General features: G+C 36.9%; 1 protein-coding gene across 2 annotated transcripts in view; it reads right to left on the bottom strand.

The window, feature by feature from the left end:
* The window catches only part of grid2 (glutamate receptor, ionotropic, delta 2), a 548182-nt gene that overhangs the window by 428341 nt on the left and 98265 nt on the right, over positions 1-21576 (bottom strand). For both annotated transcript variants that reach the window (XR_013912448.1, XM_026188535.2), the window contains exon 2: positions 16830-16985. Coding sequence is in view for 1 of the 2 variants with exons in the window: in XM_026188535.2 (XP_026044320.2) it covers positions 16830-16985 (156 nt within the window). In the remaining variant the exon portion in view is untranslated. The remainder of the gene's footprint in view (positions 1-16829; positions 16986-21576) is intronic.

Below are 21576 nucleotides of genomic sequence, written 5' to 3'. Positions count from 1 at the left end.
AAGGCAAATATGACCTCCTTTCCCATTTAGTTGGGTCTCCTTTTTTCTTGATGCAGGATACGGCTCTTTGACAGAGAAACCTTAACTTTATGCCAACATTTTTTGTGTTTCAAAGCTACCTAGGATATTAAACAAAAAATATTGTTTATTCATTTTTCTCCCAGGCATACTCTGGATTTAATAACAAGTCCTAGACTCTCTTATTTCACACCAAAAATAGGAGAATGACTTACATCCCTGGTATTACTGGTAAAAAGATATAAATAATGCTGTCAGAGTTACAAATTACTTAGTTCTAATACCTCTTAATGTAATTGTAGTGATATGTGTTTGAAAGTTTAGCAAAGTAACCACGGTAAACAGTGACATCTACACCAATACAACATGCTTTATTGTTCATATAAAATGGGTGTTGGATTGGGGTTATTCATAGATATGTCACAGTGTATTATGACCAAGGATCAATATCATTTTTTGCCAGTTGCTAGACTGTGCTGCACTGTGTGCAGAGGAGGGAAATTATGATGTCCCTCCAGGGGAGCGTTGCTATTGAGTGCTAACTTGAAAAGAGAAGTTACAGCAAAATAATTTCACAGTCATCTTTTCCCCATCTACCGTGAAGACAAAGACAACTTTGTAACTTTGTAAATGGGGAAGTTGGCTGTCAAGCAGCCAAGTAGAGGAAAAGAGAGTTTTCATTGGTCAATGCTCAGCAGGGGCAGGAAGGAAACCTAGTCCTCTCTTTCTGACTTCTATTCAAATGACACTTTCTATCTACCAACCAATCAACAGACCTACCACCAATTGAGCACACACACACACACACACACACACACACACACACACACACACACACACACACACACACACACACACACACACACACAACATATAAATTACTCAAAGCTCCAAAAGTCTGGTTGGAACTAGTTTGTGCCCAGCTGTCAGCTGCTGGACTCCGCACACACACGCACAAAATAACATCAAACTGCCTCTTGTAAAATGTCAGCGTTGCCATGGATACCCTCCACCCCCACCCATGATTAAATAGGAGGTTAATTGAATTATTGCCATTCATTACTTAATAAAGCTAAGATTGAAAGAGAAAAAGATAAAGTGGAAAAGAGAGATGAGGGGAAAAAAATGATGGGAACGGATAAAGATTAAAGAAGAGAGATGTTAACATCTTTGAAATTCAGCCATTACTACAGCAGACAGACAAACGGATACATCTAGCGAAGAAGAATGAGCTGGGAAATGTCAGTGCATCACGAAAGCCACCATGTCCTCTGTATAAGTGGATCTGTGTAGGTGTATGTTTCACTGTGTATACAGTTTTTTGTTTGGCAGTTGGATAAATGGACAAATCAAGACAGGATGGCAAACAGGAGGAGGTCATCTGAGCTCTGAGTGATGGAAGGGCCTCAGAAAAAGAGATTTCGTTGGTCTCTATGGCAGCTGACTGCTCTGTGCATTTTCATTGGAGAATGAAGACAGAATGCGGAGGATGGATAAAAACATCCATCCATCTGTGGAAGAAGGAAGGAAAGGAGGACAGTGGGGCATAAGAATAAATGATGCGGGTGTCAGTTTCTATCAGAGTTGCAAATTAACGTAGTGCAAATACTTTGTTACTATATTTAGGAATAATTTTCAGGTATCTGTACTTTACTTGAGTATTTATTTTTCCGACAACTTTTTACTTTTATTCCCTACATTTTTAATCAAATATCTCTACTTTATCCTCCTAACATTTTCAAAACAGACTCGTTACTAGGTTTACAAGTATCATTTATAGCGTTTATGCTCGGAAGTGAAAGTGGGCCGGAAGAGGTGCAGGTGTCCGTAAGTTGCATTTGCGGTACTTCAGGATCTAGCTAGCACTATAAAAAAGGAGGAAGCATGAAGAGATTGAGCTAATGTCACTCAGAGATGGAGAACAATGACAGAACAGGAGAGGAAGAAGAGGTTAGATTTATAGTTAAGGACTGGACAGTTACACTGATAAACTGTTAATTTAAGGCTTACATGTAATGTTATCATTTTAATTACATATTCAATTAGTAAATTATGCATACTGATAATTTATGTATGTATGTTCTGTGTTGGACTGGCTGTGGTGCTCATGGTCAGATCAAGTGTAGCACAGATGAATTTGCATTTAATATCATGATGTTTATATTAATTCACTGAATTCCAATTTTATACCAAATATATACTGTCTTGTATAAAGCTAGTGTAGTGTCAGTGTATGAGATGGACATCAGGCAACATGTCAAACTGCGTACATCTCATCGAATTCAGTTGTGTAAATCCACAAAGAAGAGCAGGTCAGCTAATCACATCATGTACACCAAGACAATCTGCTGGCACTCTTGTTAGAAATAATTGTGAGTTATAATTCTTTGTCCTGTGCTGAGCCACTACACAGAGCTTGGGATTTACCCCACCTGCTGAATCCCACTTTAACCCTTGACTGTAATCATTTTACTGTTTGGTGTGGAGGCAAAGTCACCCTCTACTACGCAGGCAACAGAAAATAGTTCATTTTTAAAATTATCTTTCGCTGATTGTGCCTTTGTACAAAAATGGTTAGTAGAATTGTCCTTCGAGTAACTACTTTGTACTTTCTTACTTTGAAAACATTTCAGAGCAGGCACTTTTACTTGAGTAAAAAAGTTGCTTCCCTACTTCAACTTTTAGTGGAGTATTTTTTTTACATGTCTGTACTTCTGTACTTCTACTGATGTAAAGAAAGTCTGTAATTTTGCCACCTCCGGTTTCTTTTCTATAATCTTAGTGTAAGTCTGCCTTGCATGTCAAACTGATGCAAGCACAATACTAAGCCAGTACACAAATGCAGCAAAGTGTAGATATGACAGTCTATGTGATCTAGAACAACAAATGAGAACATTACTAAAAGATGTCAGAACAGAAAATATAACCTAGAACACTTTTGCATTTCTGCCATAGATGAAGTTTTAAACTACCTTTGAAGACAAAACAACTTTTTTTCCTTGTTTTTTTTTTTTAGCGTTTGAGTGAAGGGCTCCGTAATGCACAAAAGCAACTCACCAGCTTTCAATAACAGTCTTTGTTCAAACTATGCAATATTCAGAACACTGCATTCTTATAAAGCCTAAATAAGAAGGTATAACTAAAAGTAGGAGATATTTCATTTTGCGTTTGAAGTCTTTTCTGAGAGCCAGCGTTTGCTTTTCCAACCAGATTGTTTTGCCATATCATATAGGAGATGAGCGCACTCATTAGTTTGAATAAAGTGTCACTTAAAGTGAGAATAAACACGATCTCACAGTCTACACAACTCAACAAAAAAGGCGCCTAAATATGAGCATTAACACTTCCTTTATTTGACACTTGAAAATTTATTTTAAGGACAAAGTTTGCAATTTAAACAATACACAAAAAATACATAATTAACTCCTCAAATGAATCAAGTACATTTTATATTATTTTGTATTAGCAGCCTTAAATGCACCTCCTAGATAATGTCATTGAAGGAAAATTGAATTGTTGTTGTATTAATCAAATGTAGCCTTAAATGAAATAATGCTAATGCTGAAAAAGATTGCTTTTTTTGAGCAAGGACTTGTTTATCACTTATATGAGGAAGGATGTAAATACTTCGTCATAAAAGTGAATCACGGCAGGATTTTTTATCGCCTTCTCATGGCAGATCAATTTAATCTATTATAGGAAGGCAGGAAACTATAAATATCTGGTCAATTAAGATGATAAGTTATTTTATTATTGTGGATTATTATTTTAACCTGCATAAAACATGAGACATAGGACAAATAAATTAAACTACTGTGCCATGTAAATGCTCTGCAAAGGCCCATGGCTCAGATTTTAGCCACACATAAGAGATAATTAAAATGAATTGTGATTAGCGAGGATCGCTAACCCCTCCCAGGGGTGAGAAGGGAAATACCTCCATCGGGTGCTAATTTAAAGCACGAGCTGTTTACGCCTTGTATTGAATTGATTGTTTTCCATATCAGGTTTACATGAAATTAGGAAAATAATCAGGGTTTGAAAAATTAGCTTCAAGATTTGTATCACATGCAATTTTTTAACTAGAAACATTCAACGTGAAAAACATTTTCCATTTAATACTATGTTTGTTAATGAGCACGATGACTCAACAGTTCAACCGTAACCACAAGGTTGAACCGTATTTCTGAGATTTAGTGCATTTTCACACCTATACCTTATTTACTCTGGTCTGAATTGGTGGAAGAGTTTGTAAAATGGTTGCTTTTTCCTATAGTTTGGTTTCTATTCACAGAGAAAACTTCAAGTGAATTGAAAGTGAACCAAAATGCATCACTACAAACCATGTGAGAACGTTCAGTCTACTTATTGGCTAGATGTGTCTGTGGTGGGAGCAAAAAAAGTATATACAAGAAAAAAAGTGACAAGTTCTGGAATGTCATTGAATTTTGTCCTCAAATTTATATTTATTTGGGCAACATCAAGCACTTTGAGTACTCTGCACATTTATAGTACGGTTCCACATGCCAAAATGCAAAGTATACCAGGCTGGGGGAAGGCATTTAGCTCAAACTTGCAGTATAGCCCCGGTAATCAGGTTGGACTCTCAAACAAACTGCTCTGGAGTTAGTCTGGAACTCGATTGAGACCACCTTTTCCAAAGGGTCTTGGTGTAGTTGTTTTGGTCCACTCGACTATCAAAATCATCAATGACTAATTTAATAGTCGACATCTCGTTTGAAGCTTTGTAAGATCCTGAAAGACGCAGGAATAAGTAGTAGGATTTAAGAGTGTAATAACAGACGGAAACAGAAGATGGCAGCAAAGCATCTACAAGGATGCCCGCTGCCGTTAAACGCCAAAGAAGAAGAAGAAGCAGTCTCCGGTATTGTAGCTGTGTCCAAATTCAGGAGCCGCATCCTTCGCAGGCCGCATTTGTAGGTTGATTACATCACAGCAACCTGACGAATGTCAAAATGCAACTCCTTTTCCCCAGATTTGAAGGATGGGTCGGGTGTATCCTTTGTGGCCCGACCTATCCCAGAATTCATAGCGCAGCCCAGCCAATTCCAGTATCCAACAATGGCTGCAGCTACTTAGTTTTAATATTACTCTTTCTGGGTCACAAAGTAAACTTTTAAGATATTTGTAGATGAGAATGTAGGTGTGTAGACTTCAAATATGTGCCCGATTTATCAAGATGTCACATATTTGCAAAAGTGTTCCGACGTTTTCGAAGACGTCTGTTACCCACCAGCTTGATAGCTGACCGGGAGGTCAAGGTTCACTAGAGCCGGCAAGAACAGCGAACTCCGTTTTCAAACCCCTTTTTTTCTCAGGTTAAACATGATATTTAAGTCACTTAGATAACTTTTTCAGTGTTTTATTTGTTCCTGAGTAAATCGGTTTGACTCAGATTAAAGTTATAGTTTTCACACAGCTGAATAAACTTCAAACAGAAAACTGATTAAACAGAAATGTGAGATGGTAGAGAATTTACTCCAGTGTCCTGTTATATTTTAGTGAGCAAGGAGCAGATGGCTGAGTTTATTAAACTCCACCGAGACAACCTGCAAATTTCATTAAAAGTTTAATAAACTATCATCTTGTCTTTACTTTTAGTTAGCACATACCTTAAACACTTCAAGCTGTAAGCTAATGATAGTTATGTAAGAGCATGCTGGTGCAATAAGCTGTACGTTTTATGTCCAACGGATGCATGATCTGATTAGCTGACTAATCACAAAAATAATTGGGGCGACTGTGCTTCAGGGGGTTGGGAAGCTCATCTTGTAAACGGAAGGTTACCGGTTTGATCCCCAGCTCTGTCTGTCTTGGTCGTTGTGTCCTACTCGTGCTGGCCAGAGGGGCCAATGGTGCGATATGGCAGCCTAGCTTGTCAGTCTGCCTCAGGGCAGCTGTGGCTACAACTGTAGCTTACCTCCACCAGTGTGTGAATGTAACAGTGTATGAATAGTGGAATTGTAAAGTGCTTTAAGGGTCTCGAAAAGCGCTATATAAATGCAATCCATTATTATTATTAGTCGAGTATCAAAATAATTGTTTGCAGCAGCCCTAGTCCACACCCGAGTGCGATTACCATGTTTGAACCACACCAAATGTAAATATGAACCAGAGTTGTTTAAATGGACTGAATAGTGCAGGTGTGAAAACATGCTTCGAAAAAGTCTAAATAAAGAAGCCTTAAGTTCTAAATCCAATACCATTCCCTCCTCTTGCACGTTACAGATCACTGAATTCTATACCAAATGTCGAGTGCTACGGCATACATGCTTCTGCACTTGATTATGTTTGGAATACATATTGAGACTTCAACAGAGGGGTGTGGGGTTGTCTAAATCATTTAAATGCCAGATTAATATTTTACAGATAGAGAAGACTGCAATATTCAGAAAACAAATTCAAAATAGCCTGTAGCCTGATTACAGAATTTAAGTCTTCCTTTGTTGCATTCTGGGCAAAATGGATCCTTCAAAAAAGGAAAGATGTATGATTATTAAACATTGTAGGTACAATATGAAAATATTTGGGATGAAACATACATGGTAAGTCCCATAATAGTGGTACAGGCTTTTGCTTCATCAACATGGCAAAGTCTGATTGAGTTATTCTCAACACGCTCATGCAGTCAAATGTTTCTCACACCCTAAAGGCATTTGCTTCATGCTGACATTGGCACTATACCACATCGTTCCTGTGAATCACAACGACTTCTGTGTCAGAACATATATATAGAAAAGATGAAAAAACTTCTTAATATATTTTAGTCACTCAAATCCATTAAAACTTTATTTAAGATCTTAAGAAGATGACGTATTTTCTAATTTTTATACACATCCTATTTTGCATTAGCATCCCATTTAATTAATCTTCACTGCTGCTGAAACATTTCCACCACTATAGCTTGTGTCATTTTAACACATGAAAATATTTTGGGGGAAAAAGACTGCCATGATCTTTTAGGGATTGTGAACTATGTAAAAGCTTGTAAATGTGATTGCATGTTCATGTCATGTATCTTGCTATTCTCTACCCAGAAACCACCATATTCCAAGTTTAATCAGATTTTTAACCTTTGCAATGTAACCAAAAATCCAACAAGAAGCAAATAAGATTCATGCAAGAATTCATTTATATAACGTAGAACTCTTGGTGGTGTTTTTAATGAAAACAGATTCACATCATGTGAAAGTTAAGATGTAACAAAAAAAAGATGCAAGGTCATTTAGGGATGTTTCACTTTAATTCCTTTTAAATTAATGAAATTGACTTTTTGCCCATTAGTCCATTACCCTGACAGTCAAAGACTCATCCTGACTCACGCTGACCTCACTGTTGGAGCTGCATGGTTTTTGTTCACTGCTGAGCTGCTTCATTATACTTATGAGAGTTCTATGTTTTGTAATTTCTTTTTTTTTCTGGCAACCCGGAAAATAAATGAATCTGTTTGGAAAGCATATTTTGGTTCTCCCGTTGTTTTAAATGTGTTATAAAAATCACTTAACTTCACTTTAAAGGTTAACTGACGCCCCAATCTTAGACTGTCTGTGTTCTGGAGCTGGCTTTCTTCAAGAATATTTGCATGCAAGCAAATTAAATTTTGACCATTCTTCTTATCCTTGCCACTGGGAAGGAATTTTACTGAATGATGCTATCACCACCATCATGTTTGACTTTAGTGATGATATCAGTGAGGTAATGAGCAGTCTCTGGTGCATGTCAGACATAATGCCTGGAGTTCTGCCAAACATCGTTATATTTTACTTATCAGAGCAAAGAATCCTTCCCACACGGTGTCTGAGTTCTTAAGAAAGGCTTGTTAAATGACTACGTCAGTTGTTAAATGCTTTATAATGAAAAGTCTTTTTGTGTCAAGCACCACTACAACAAGACAGTGTTCTAACATGGCTGTTCTTCGCACAGGTTCTATCTCTGCATACTTGGTCACCTCTATCAAAACCCTTCATTCTTACTCTGCTTTGCCCATTTCTGACCAAAAACAGATTTTTGCCCAAAAACAGAGTACTGTACCGTTATTAAATTACATAAAATTTATCTGTATTTAATTTAATAATGGTACAGTACTCTGTTTTTGGTAACCATTGTCCTTTGTGTAAATATGCAAAAATTGTGTCTGTTTCTGTTCTGTGTCTTGTGTACTGTTTGTTTGTATATATGTCTTTCTTGCTGCTGTTACACCCAAATTTCCCCTTGTGGGACAATTAAAGGATTATTCTATTCAATTCTTTTCCATTTTATTCTATTCAATTCTTTCTTCTTCTTAGTTTTGGAAGCCACTGTGTTCTCATGAAGAATCAAAGCTTAAAAAAATAGTTTTACACAGTTTCCTCGATTTACTCTAGACTTTTGCTACATTTATTTATTTATTTATTTATTTATTTATTTATTTTTTCTCATGGACATGTAGTGTGGTGTCCAAGGCTTGTTCATTTTGCCAAGGATCCAGTCTACTTTACTCATATTCTAGATACACGTGAAAGCATAATTAGGGCACACAAAACAAAATAACTTTGCAAAATAATACATAGCGCCAAATATTTTATTATTCAATGTAGACTGATGGAGAAATATGTAGAAACTGTCATTTTAAAGCTAATTCTATATGTGCAAGTGTTGAAGCAAATATACTTTGAAGCAACTGCATTAGTGTCTGCAACCTTTCATTGCTTGTAGCCCATTTTTTTCACAAGTCCAAGGCAAGCCTAAAAGGTAATGTGTGAGGTTTGGCACTGTCCACGGTGCTGATCTGTCTGAGAACCGATTGACGGTACAATAAATGCAATTTTTAAAAAGAAAACTAATGTAAAAAGATTGTAAAAAGTATGACACGATCTGCTGTTGTGTAAATTGTCAGATAATTAATTAAAAGCTCTGTTGTGACATTGCCAAATAGCTTTTTGTTTGTTCAACAGTCCGAAACTGAAAGAAAATCAATGCGCAATCAACTAAAAAATATCAAACAAAGAAAGGCAAAAAAACAACAACAATGGAATGAATGTTCAGGACTTTTGCTTTATGAATAAATTCAAAGTGTCAGGAAACAAAACATGGGAATTGCTTGGGAATTTTGACTTCTAGGAAAACATTCGAGATATTGGGAAGTGAGGAGATTTTCTCATATATTTAGAGCAACTAACATGCTGTACTCAGTCTACTGTGCTGTGTGTATAATTGAGGGATCATTTGCAGTCATGTGATGAGATTAGTCATTCTATACATAAAATAAAATAATTAGCTATTACAGTATTTAACGTTAAATATTAGCGATTCAATTATCTAAACTATTTAGATATTAGCCAGTGATGCTGGCAAGCTCTGTCATAACTCTGCACACCTTCTAGAAAAGGTACAATATTTTTATGTTTCTTTTTGTTTGTTGGTTTGATATTTGTTTCTTTCCCTTAAATCACAGTGTGTGGCAGTGTGCATGCAAATGCAGCTGTGTGCAATGTGTGTCAAGACTAAGCTGAGATGAAAAATAAGCTGAGACAACTATTGAGTTCCCTCCATCCTGTGGTCTCCTTCTGCTTTCCATTTCCTCACCCCCCACTTTTCCATAGACTGTTATCCAATTAGGTGATTCTCATTGCTTTAATCGATAGAGACATGAACGGGTAGGCTGACATGCACACACACACACACACACACACACACACACACACACACACACACACACACACACACACACACACACATACAAATAACCCACCCCACAGAAAGCTCCACCTGTTCCACAACTAGTGTCTATTGTGGATGGACTATAGAAATTAGAGATATCGGGTAGGGAGTGAAATGTGAATATAAGTGACAGGAGCAGACCCACAATTAAGTGCCACGCAGGATGGCAAAAGGGAGGGAAAGTGTGTGATTAAATCCAAGCCACTTTGCACACTTCTGACACAATTCTGTACAATCACACACACACGGCCATCGGGCAAAGGGAGCAGTAAATCATCTGAATAAATCATTCAAAGACATAATTTTCTGTGAGACTCAAATCTTTTTTGGCAGCTCTTTTGTAGAATGGTCTACAGTTTTAGAGATGCAGATACTGACATGTGCCATCTTTCTATAACTCACTTTGCTGTAAAAGTTCTTATCCTTTATGGCTTAGAGATTACTTTCAGCAGTTCAGATGTACTGTGGCACAGATGCAGATTTAGACATAGATGTGGTGGTCTCTCAATTAAAATTAGCAGGCATACTCTACTGTGGTTTATATTATCTCATATATTTGCTGTGACTTTGACATGTATTATCAACATGTATCTTGGAGTTAGTAGCAGTAAAAAAAAATGAATTCACTCTCTATGGAAACAAACTAACGTAAACCATATTTTTAGTCATCTAAGGAGCTTGGAAAGAAAAGCGTCTGGTTTCTTGAAGACGTTTCACTTCTCATCCGAAAAGCTTCTTCAGTTCTAAGGTCAAATGGTGGAGAGTCACAGATTTAAGCCCTATGGGAGTATTCCCCCAAGAGGGACAATAGACCCCCTAATGATCCTCTACCTAATCACACGAGTCAAGGTGTGAAAACGGGTGTAGGTCATAATCAGCCAAGGTTTCAGGAGAACCCGCTGTGAAACCTAGCCACACCCTACCATGTGATTTCCTGAGGTCAAAAGCCCCAGGATGGGAAGGGATCTCAAAACTGGATTATAGATTGCAGATAGTTGGTGTCGTAAACCGGGTCTGTTCAAAGATGGTCGTTCACAGTGGACATAGATGGCTTCTTTCACTCCTCTTTCAAACCATCTGTCTTCTCTGTCCAAAATGTGAACAACGGCATCCTCGAAAGAGTGACCTTTGTCCTTTAGATGCAGATGGACCATTGAGTCCATGTCGAGGTGGCTCGTCTATGTTGTGCCATGCGTTTATGAAGTGGCTGTTTGATCTCTCCAATGTAGAGGTCTAAGCATTTCTCGCTACACTGTACAGCACAAACTATGTTGTTAAGTTTGTGTTTAGTAGTTCTGTCTTTGGGATGAACCAGTTTTTGTCTGAGTGTGTGGCTGGGTCTGAAGTATACTGGGATGTTGTGCTTAGAAAAGACTCTGAAAAGTCTTCAAGCAACTTACAGAAGTCCAGACGGTTTTCTTTCCAAGCTCCTTAGACTACGATGACCTGGATGACTGAGAACCTTCACAGACACATATCTTTAGTCCTTTTTAATAGTAGACTCTATTTATGTACAAGAACATGGAAATTCTGTTTTTAAATATGACACTGATTTACTTTCTTAGATTTACTGTGGGTCACAGAATTTGTCACACCTTTGAAAAATAAATTACTCAATTAAACTACCTGAAATCTCTAATGACTAAGAGGTGCATTTTGTGATATGTCTTTATGCATAAAAAATGAAGATAATAAATCAACCAAATCGTATATATATGACTGATACATAATACAATTGTATCAATTAATAATACAAAAGACAGAAGAGATGCAGAGCATGGACCTCAACTTGTTTTGTTTATAAATCTTACATATCATATAATAATCATATCATATCACTAAAATCTGGCAAATTGCTTCTTTTGATCATAAACCTGGCTTCTTTAACCTATCACTTCCACTAAGATGTGAAACATCTGAGATTCAGCTGAGCCTTCTGCCCTACAGCATTATTACATCATGACTTTTTTTTTTTTTAGCTTGGTGATCTCCAACTAATCCCTCTACTGAACTGCATCCACCACCCTCTGCTTCAGACACATAATGTGTCTTAGAGAGAGTCCCAAGTGCTGACTGCATAATGAGCTACTACCTTTGCAAATCTGGTGCTAATTACACTTAGACTGGCGCCATAAAGTGACTGAAAGGCGAGGTACAAATTGCCACGCTCATGTATGTAAATCTAGCCCTTAAAGACGACATGTTGTTTATGCTGCTGTTCATACTTCTGACTGCAGTAGGTTTTGACATTTATTGTCAATTATCTTTAGAAATCCCTCACGAAAAGCCAATTTAGTGCCACTAAATGTTGAATTTATATGGCAACAAATTCCAATATTTTTCATTAGTGGACTGTAAGTTAGCAAAAAGATAAGTGAAATGCATATAAGTAATTTCTGAAAATCTGCTAATTGTAGCTTATAAGGTTTATAACAGAGAAAACTCATAGTTAAATAGTACTTCTGTTTGAAGCAGTGTAATTCACTACTTTTAATCTACTTAAATTGCCACCAATCCATTTAAATTATAGTATGTGAGAAACAGGCAATGGCAAGGTCGACCATGTCACTACTTAACCAGACAAATAGGCTGATAGACAAGTTCAGCAGCCACAGCTACACTAACAGCCAGGCAAACAGAAGAAGAATAGGCTGACTGGCAGAGAAATGACAGGCAGTATGCTCAGTACCAGAGAAACAGAAAGACTGCGAAGATTTTTTCATTTTTTGCAGTGCCCACAAGTTTGGACAGACTGACCAACACACTGAGGGCTGGGCTCTGGGCTCTGAGGCCTGTAGGAGCCAGTACAAATGAAAGTAGGGAAAAAGAGAGAGCGACAGAGAGAGAGAAGCAAAATAGTTATTAATCAGTAATCATTAGATTCCAAATTTTAAAAGATCAATTTAATTTAGTCTTCAATGCAAAATGTGCACTATCAGCAACACTAAAGGACAAATAAAGACATGTATTGGAGGATTCAGAAGCATGCTGGTGGCTTAGTGTGCCCGGTCAAAGAGCAAGCATTCAAATGCAGTCTCCTGGAGCGCTGTCACATCTCTCTTCAGTCTTTATTTCACATGGTTCTAATATTCTAAATAAGACACTTGAGATTCAAGCTGCTCAGTTTCACTGAAATAAATAAGGAAGAAACAATTGCAGAAACACGCACGTAGAGCCCAGCTAATGGAATGACTAAGGTTGGAACTTCAAAGAATTACAGCCTGAGTGCCAAACATCACTGTAGACCCTTATATCAAAGCAACAGCTTTAACAAGGCTCTTAGAGGTACACGAGTGCACATGCACTCATGCACATACAATGCATCCACACAAACTCCCCTGAGGGAATCTCTAAAATGGAGATACACTTACAGTTTGGCCACCATTGTTTGCTATGGGCATTAATCCTGCTGCCTGTTTTGAGTGAAATGCAAACAAGCCCACAGATGTATTCTCTGTTTTTCCCTTTTCTGTTTCACCAAAGCTAATATAATGTTTTATGTGTGTGTGCTCTTACTTAAGTGTGTGAATGGATGTTGATAATAGGGCTCTTTGTATTTGATTATCAGTTAATTAAATCATGGAAGGGATTCAAAGTCCTAACATGTAAACTGTCAGAACTTAGAAATCCATTCAGGGCTTTTTCCCCTTTCTTTTTTTAAATCTCTAAAGTCAATTAAAAAAAAACCTGCAAAGCAGTGAGAACAGTGATTCTGTTTTATTCACGTTTCTAACTTTGACCCCATTCTACCCTCCTCTTCACTTGTTTTCTTTAATCAATAAAAAAGGGATCCAATACTGAAAGAAGGAATACGAATTAATGCAAATCATCAGTAGTAATTTTGTCGTGCAATATTAAAAAGCTTTATGCATTTGATCACTCTGAATTCACTTTTAAATATGTAATTACTGCAATTTCTTGACTGCCCTTCTTCTGCTGGTAGAATAAAGGGTCATGGAGAAGGGCTGAACCTCATCCCAATTACAATGTATGTAAATTTAACAAAACTACAAATTAATCACAGTCAGCTGTGTGTACTCTAAGGTATATTTCAAATATAAATACGAATACAATGCATGCACAAGTATCAGACGAAGCAAATAAACTAAAAGGGCATAAACACGGGTGCAACATGGTTTACAACAAAATGTTTGTTTCTTTTCGTGCCTGCTCATTATTGTGCCTTGATCAAATCTCTGTTTATTCTAAGGCAGCCCGCCAGTCAAAAACGATCACAGGCACATGGATGCTTGTGTGACGATCAGTTTGTCTTTCCATTTCACTTCCATTTCATTGAGCCAAAATACGAGCTTCTCTGTGAAAAACTTGAACTCAGTATAATGGTTCCCAAATCATGGATACTGGCCCATATGTGCAGCAGTTGTATCTGCTCGTGATAGCCTGATTGTTGGATTTTGTTAATTCCATGTTCTATAGAAAGAATTTTGTACTACACAGTAGACGTTTGTAAGAGTGAATCAACCATGACATTTCTAAAATCACATAATCCTTACATCCTGAGAGGAAGACAATAGATGAGAATTTATTTACATTGCACAGGCTTTTGGATGACTATTAGACAATTTAGACAAATGTCCTGATTAGCAATTCACACAGTGTAGTAGAAAAGAATGTGTGTGACACAGCCTGTTGTCAGATGACTCATTAGTCATGTAGGCAGTGCCAATACTTCTGCCTCATTTCTATATTTTGTATTTTGCAATATTTCTGAATTCAAATGCTTACACCAATAAAGTGAACATGTCATTCAAAGTTGCTTAGCTGAACTGAATGTCCACATCATTAAATTACATCCTGTAATTTTTCACAGCACTCTTCATTAAACAACAATGCCATCTGTTTAAAAAAGAATGATGATGACTTTAAGATTAATTTTTAAATAAAAATAATGAAAGTTTAAGGTAAATGTTTATAAAGAAAGCTATTCTTGGGTTCTTTTGTTTCGTATCTCCAGCAGCCCCAGCTTAAAGTTAATGTATATGTTTATTTGTTCACATCTTGCATGATGTTATGGTGTGCTCACTGTGTATGTTTGTTCATGTATGGCCTGTGGCACTGTCAATTAATACACCCACACATTCTTTCTCTCTCTGCTTATTTTTAATGATGTTCTGGGTTATTTTAATTTATGTTGTGCTACAGAGCCCACTGGTGAGAACAAGGGTTGCTGCTAGGCGTTTAAGCATGTGATCAGCAGGTAAACCAACAAAAGAATCCCACACTGCTTGAATAATGTTAAGTTGCTGAGGTTAATTTGGAATACCTCAGCCTTTTCTCCCCGCTTCCCTTCCTTAAAAAGGGCTTCTTGACAGTTTCCCCTTGATTGAGACTATTTCTGATGAGGCTTCAGGATACAGGTCCTACAGTATGTCAGGTTTTGTTATTTCTTTAAAGTTATTATAATTTCTTAAAGATATGTCTATCAAATCCCATCTTTCGCCTGGTAAATAATTTTGCAGGTCTCCAGCTTCTCTCCATTTGTCCAGTTTCCTTAATTTTTTAAGGGTATCCAGCACACCGAAATGTGGCAAGTTTTGGGCTACAGTAATAGCTCTTTCGAAATCACCTTGTTAGTGCAAAAATACCATTTTATGCCTGTCAAACTATCTTGCTATCTCTTTTTTGTATTCTTCACAGATTGCACAAAAGAAAGGAGAAAAAAAGCAAAAACAACTACACAAATGATGGGTTTCTGTGACAGGCTGCTAGTAACATAGTGTCCAAAGTTACAATTTAAGACTGGTTCTTTGCTAAGTTGTCTGTTAAGTGTAGATACAAAACTGGTTCATCCCTTGGGAGAGATGTTTATGCTTGAATGATTCATAGATCAGTGTTTGGTGGCTTAACAAACAAACTAACAAACAAAATGAAGGCATTCCTCTGAGGATGTCCTTGGAAAGGCCACTCTGAAAAATTAAAAGAAAATCTGACTCTTTGGAAGGAAAACAAAGTAACAACTTTTGAAAAATGTATATGCACTGAAAACATGCTCAGATTTAATAATTTTGTAAATGTTTCTGTTCATATAAAAAGCACAAACGTCCAGTAGCCCTCACTGAATCCTGTTTCTTATTACTACCAGTGATAAGTCAACAAGTCAAACTAAGCTTAGTTATACGTGATTCTTTCATATTGAATTCCAATTTAAAATCAAGCCTGTTGGTTTGGCTTGTGAACCAGCAGCTATAATATTAAAATATAAATGCCCACATGGATGAAAAAAAGTTGTATAATTCAGAATGTCCACTGATTAAAAATATGAACATTCCAGAGTCAATTTCTTCTACAAACTAGATTTTAATTAAATAAACTGGCTGGAAACCCAAACAAAAAAGAGAGAGGGAAAAAACCTCATATCCTCAACTGATTGTGATGCAGGTCAACTCATAAAGGCCTGCCAGCAATGCAAAATAAAAATAAAATATTTTTAAAAGTTGGCCAACTTTTCAAATCTTTATTTTTTCCCACATGAATCAGTTCATGTTCTTAAGATAGAATAGGTCAGGAAAATGCTGAAATGACTGTGAAAGCACCGCATGCTTATGTGTTTCAGTTCTAAAATGATAACAAGACTAAGATTGTCTGTAGAAATACTGCAAATTTTACACATTTTTAATTAAATCTGCATTGGATCAAATGGAAATTAATACATGTATTTAACTGTGTTACATAAACAATTCAGGATTATTTGAAAATCAAAAAAGGAGCTGGGGTATCAAAATAAACACAAATGATTCCTTTTTTTGTTTAAATCTATTTAAAGCAAACGTGTAACTTAGAATATGTGAAGCAAACACAGAATTACACCCATCCCTATATAAGGCCAATATAAGAAAAGCTATTTAAGAAAACCCAAAATGTTGATTCTGTTCATCTGGACGTAGCGTTTACAGTGGGAGAAAACTCTACGTCCAGATGAACAGAATCAACTTTTTGGGGATTTCCTTACCTGGATGACTGAGCATGCATCAACATATTTAAGAAAAACATATTTCAATTTGAAACAGATACATTCTATTAGTCCTGTTGGTGCAATGCATAAATGTTACAACACAGTATTATCTCCCTACCTTCTTGCACAGCCTGGAAAGGGTTGTTCCCATCAACGAACTCCACAGAGATGGTGATCTTCTCTGTCTCCAAAATCTCGTTGTTTAAATTGAGATCCGCCACAGCAAGGCGAAACACCTCATCATCTTTCCGTGCTGACTCATCAAAGATGGCACCTATTAGAAGAAGAAGGAAAGAAACAAAAAAGGCATTATCTTTTGGGTTATTTTTACAGAACTCTGAAGTATGTAATCTACAAAGGGAATTCTTCAAAGAAATGCCTCAAAATATAATTCCATCCAAGTGGATTTAGTGTTCACCCTACCTATAGAAAAGCCGCTGATGCCTTTTCCACCTGTGCTTGAGTTCCCCAATATATAACCACCTCACTACTACTCACTAAATAGCTAGTAATGTGTTTACAGGGAATCTCCTTCATTTACATTCTTTAAATGGCTAACTGCCTTGTAATGCTGGTATTGGAAACCAAAGGCAGCAAAATTTAACCAATTATATTACCCACATTCATGAAACCAGCTTCAAATAAGTCTAGAAATATAGACTTTAAGTATTTAGCCCCTGTTCTGGCATCCTGCATGAAAAAGAAGGGACTAATGGGCTTACATGAATGTTCATTCCAGTGTCAAAAACTACCTAGTGTAGGGCACTGACTCAGACAAAACAGTTGCCCCACAAGGGGAAATGGAAGAAGAACTGGTGTGTGTTAGTATCTGTAGTGGCAGATAAAGTTCCCACTAGTGAATACTAAATTAGTCATAAAAATAAATGTCAACCTGCAGTGCTGCTGAGACAGACAAATGAGGCAATGTGGGGTGTTGACTGGCTAGCAGAGATTCGGTCTATGCTTTGGTCTGTTACACACAATTAACCATATGTTTTTTTTTCTTATTTTACTTCTCTTTAGCCTCTCAATTCAACCCAGTTTATCCCCTGAATCCACTGGGCCACTAATTGTGTAAGCCAGCGCAGTGAAGCACTGCTAACCGCATTTCATTGACCAGAAAATAAGCCTCATACTGTATAGTGTGGATGTGTGTGCCTGTGCATGTGTGTAAGACACAGGTAGCAAAATCCATTAATAACCAAGAAGGCTGCTTTGGCTGAGGGCTGTTTTGTACCACATTTAGAAAACTATATCTGTAATTGGCTGTGCATAGCCTGATGTTAATACCACAAAGGTTGTGGACTAAATCCCAGAGAGCCCAAACTTCACCGTCTTTATTTTGCAGTACTTTGGATACATCATCCAGGAAATCATATACAGTATTACATTTTTACAATAAGATTAGTTGGTTCTTGTGCTTTAGAAATCCACTTGCCTCTTTAATTGTTTAAAAAAAAAATCTCTTCCTTATGCTCTTTTTTAGGTTACTGGAATCTGTTAAACTGTCAATAATTTAATTGTCAATACATTTAATTAGAAAAAGATATGTGGCTAGCAAAATTTGTAAAACCCTAAATATTATCACATCTGCAACAGTTTAAACAACGTTTTGATTAAACTCAACTTCTGAAGGGCAATCCATTCCAGCACAGCCTTTATACGCACACCTCATTCAAAACCACATGCGGTTAGGAATGATATGTTAACTGCCTCTGCGTCAAAGGCCTCATTAAATATGTATCGTTCAATCACTTGATTCCTCAGCATTAGGCAACTGTAAATACCAGGCAACTGATTGAGTCTTGGTTGTTTTTATAATCATGCAGTATAGATGAGGTGAGACAAGCAGGCCTGGACAAAGCGATAAAGAATGAAGAACAAAGACATTAACTATTCCATTAGTGATAAATTTTGAATAAGGTCCCAATCAGTTTGAAGATGACACTGCTGGGAGAGGATTGGTACAGATTTTAAACTGGAACCATGACACTGTAAAGGTTATATGTCTAGAGGACAAAAGCACATCGAAATGTTTGACATTAGTAAGCTGATTTATGACTTTCTGTGTGTTTTCCTTTGTGGATAAAGTTTTGTAATATTTTTTTTGTCTTTTTTTTTTTTTACAAACATGCAGAGGGAACAGTAAATGGCTCCTTTAATCTAGGTTTCTACAAGGATGTTTCCATAGTAACCTGCTCCCAGGCATATGTTAAAAGCTTTACTGCATCGTACACCACTCTCTTTGCATATGGTTTGTTTCCTTGTAAAGTGTGTATTTCCTTTATCACACCAGCAATGCATTTTGGGATCTAGTGACCACAATGGTAACAAAAGATATTGAAATGGAGTAGAAGACACCGTATTGTAGTATTTTTTCATGTCACTTTTCTTTCTTCTGTTATCACCTATATCATTTCTCTATCAAAGCTGCTACACCTGCACGGTGATATATTAGCTACGTGCATGTGACTGAAAATAACACTCTTTAATCGAGACCCAGTGTGCATGCAGAAAGGGAGATGAGAAAAGAATGTAGGTGATAATGAAAAAAAAAAGTCCTTGGTCTGTGAAGCAGATTTGAATCTTAATCCAAATGTGTTTTAAACATGCTTTTATGCCTTAAGGCTGTGGTTCTCAAGCTGTGGGTGGGGCCCCTTTCTGGGGCATGGAGTCACTGCAGGGGGGCATGAAAGTCCAAGGTAAATGTGAACAAAGAATCGGAATTAAGTCTGGAAAATAAACACACTACAATTCGCTGACTCTTTCTCATCTTTATTTCACTAAAGCTAAACTTGGCTCCTGTTGTTCCTAATGATTGAAGAGTAGCATGAACCTTTTGAGGCTTCTGAACTCAAACACTAATCAAACTATTTTGGAATCTCCCAAATATTACCATCTTTAATGTGTACATATTAAAAAAATAATTAACTTTTCACAAGAAGAAAGCACAAGACAAGAGATGAGAACAGACGATTGGTAAATGTCTGCTGTTCACTGTCAGCTATTTTGGAACAACAGCGTTACTGCATGCTGATTAGCAAACACAGACACGCACACACACACAGACATGCACACACACAAACAACACACAGGGCCCTGGCTCTTCCTCCCTTCCAGTAATGTGATTGTGAGTGCAAAGGCAGACGTCACAGCATAAATCAGCAAGCCAGGATATAAAAGTACTGAATCTTGCTTTACACGGATGCCTCAAGGGCAGTCACACACACACACACACACACATACACACACATATACAGCGTGTGAGCAGAAGTACTAAATCATCAACATTTTTCCCCAACCATGCCTTCGACGTCAACAGCATTATCAGCAACAGTGGTCAATTTCTAGTGATGTAGGATTCAAAAACTTAAAGTGTTTTGGTCAGGAAGTATCGATCAAATTTAAGTGTTTAGTATTCATTTCCTAGTTTGTTTACATTGATAAAGAGGTAATAAATAACTTGTTTATCTACTTCCTGCCAAACAACCGACTGGGATGGATGAGTGATGCTAGAGGTAAAAAAAAAAGAAGAGGGGAATGTGTTGTCACACAAAGCCACAAATAAGTTAGAATAGTCTTTTCTTTTGCCCCAGCCAATATCTGCTGGAATCTCAGTAATGTTCGCTTTTACATATCCTCTCTTTTTATTCACTGTAAATATATGCAGTTAACAAACAAAGCAGCATCTACATGTTCATATTTGGTCAATTTCTCCTTCTGATTTGAAAGTAACAAAATCTTGATTCACACACTCAATCATCATCATATATACTGTATATATATATACATATATATAGATATAGATATATGTGTGTGTGTGTGTGTGTGTTTGTGAAAGATCAAAGGATTTGATTGATTGGTAATTTATTTCAACATGTGAACAATATACAAGTACATTTAAAAAAGAAAATAAGAGAGAAAAAAAAAGGATGATCATTAGTCAGTATGTGGGCTTTAATGTCAGCTTTATTGCCATGATTGTGTAATCACACATGCATATTTATCTGCATAATTATCTGGTTTGCACAACAGAAGTTTATCTAGAGGTTAATTTTTTTTTTTTTTTAGATTTTTAACAAGGCTAAGAGTCTACACCCACGCTAGCAGTTGCAGCCGTGTGATGCTGTGCTGTAGAGTGCAATGGAACCACTGCAATTTACTATGTAGGAATGATAACCTTTATAAACATTTAATGTGCTTAATTAGCACTATACAACATAAAATGCTGCTTATCAAAGAAAAATGGGTTTGCTTTTTGAAAAACAAAGGGATTACTGTTCATTCTGTGTAAAATCGGATATGTATAACTCACTGTGGTTTAGTGAGATGCTGTGTGCGAGAAACATAAACATTTGCAATATGTACACAAAGAGTTGAATTGAATTTTCTTTTTTTAAAGGAGAGATAAGCGTTGCCATTGTGCAACAGGAAAAGTCTCGGCTACCAGAGTCAATAATCGTCAACTGAGGAACAATACCTATGGACCAAAATTCACAGTATTCCAGGCAGTAGTGTGACTGTGACATAATAATAATTGGTGGAGAGACTCACTACAGGGAGTGCGGAATTATTAGGCAAATGAGTATTTTGTCCACATCATCCTCTTCATGCATGTTGTCTTACTCCAAGCTTTATAGGCTCGAAAGCCTACTACCAATTAAGCATATTAGGTGATGTGCATCTCTGTAATGAGAAGGGGTGTGGTCTAATGACATCAACACCCTATATCAGGTGTGCATAATTATTAGGCAACATCCTTTCCTTTGGCAAAATGGGTCAAAAGAAGGACTTGACAGGCTCAGAAAAGTCAAAAATAGTGAGATATCTTGCAGAGGGATGCAGCAGTCTCAAAATTGCAAAGC

The sequence above is a fragment of the Astatotilapia calliptera genome, chromosome 12 (genome assembly GCF_964374335.1).
Source record: "Astatotilapia calliptera chromosome 12, fAstCal68.1, whole genome shotgun sequence".
Classification (NCBI taxonomy): Eukaryota; Metazoa; Chordata; class Actinopteri; order Cichliformes; family Cichlidae; genus Astatotilapia; species Astatotilapia calliptera.
This window is presented reverse-complemented; position numbering and strand designations above follow the sequence as displayed.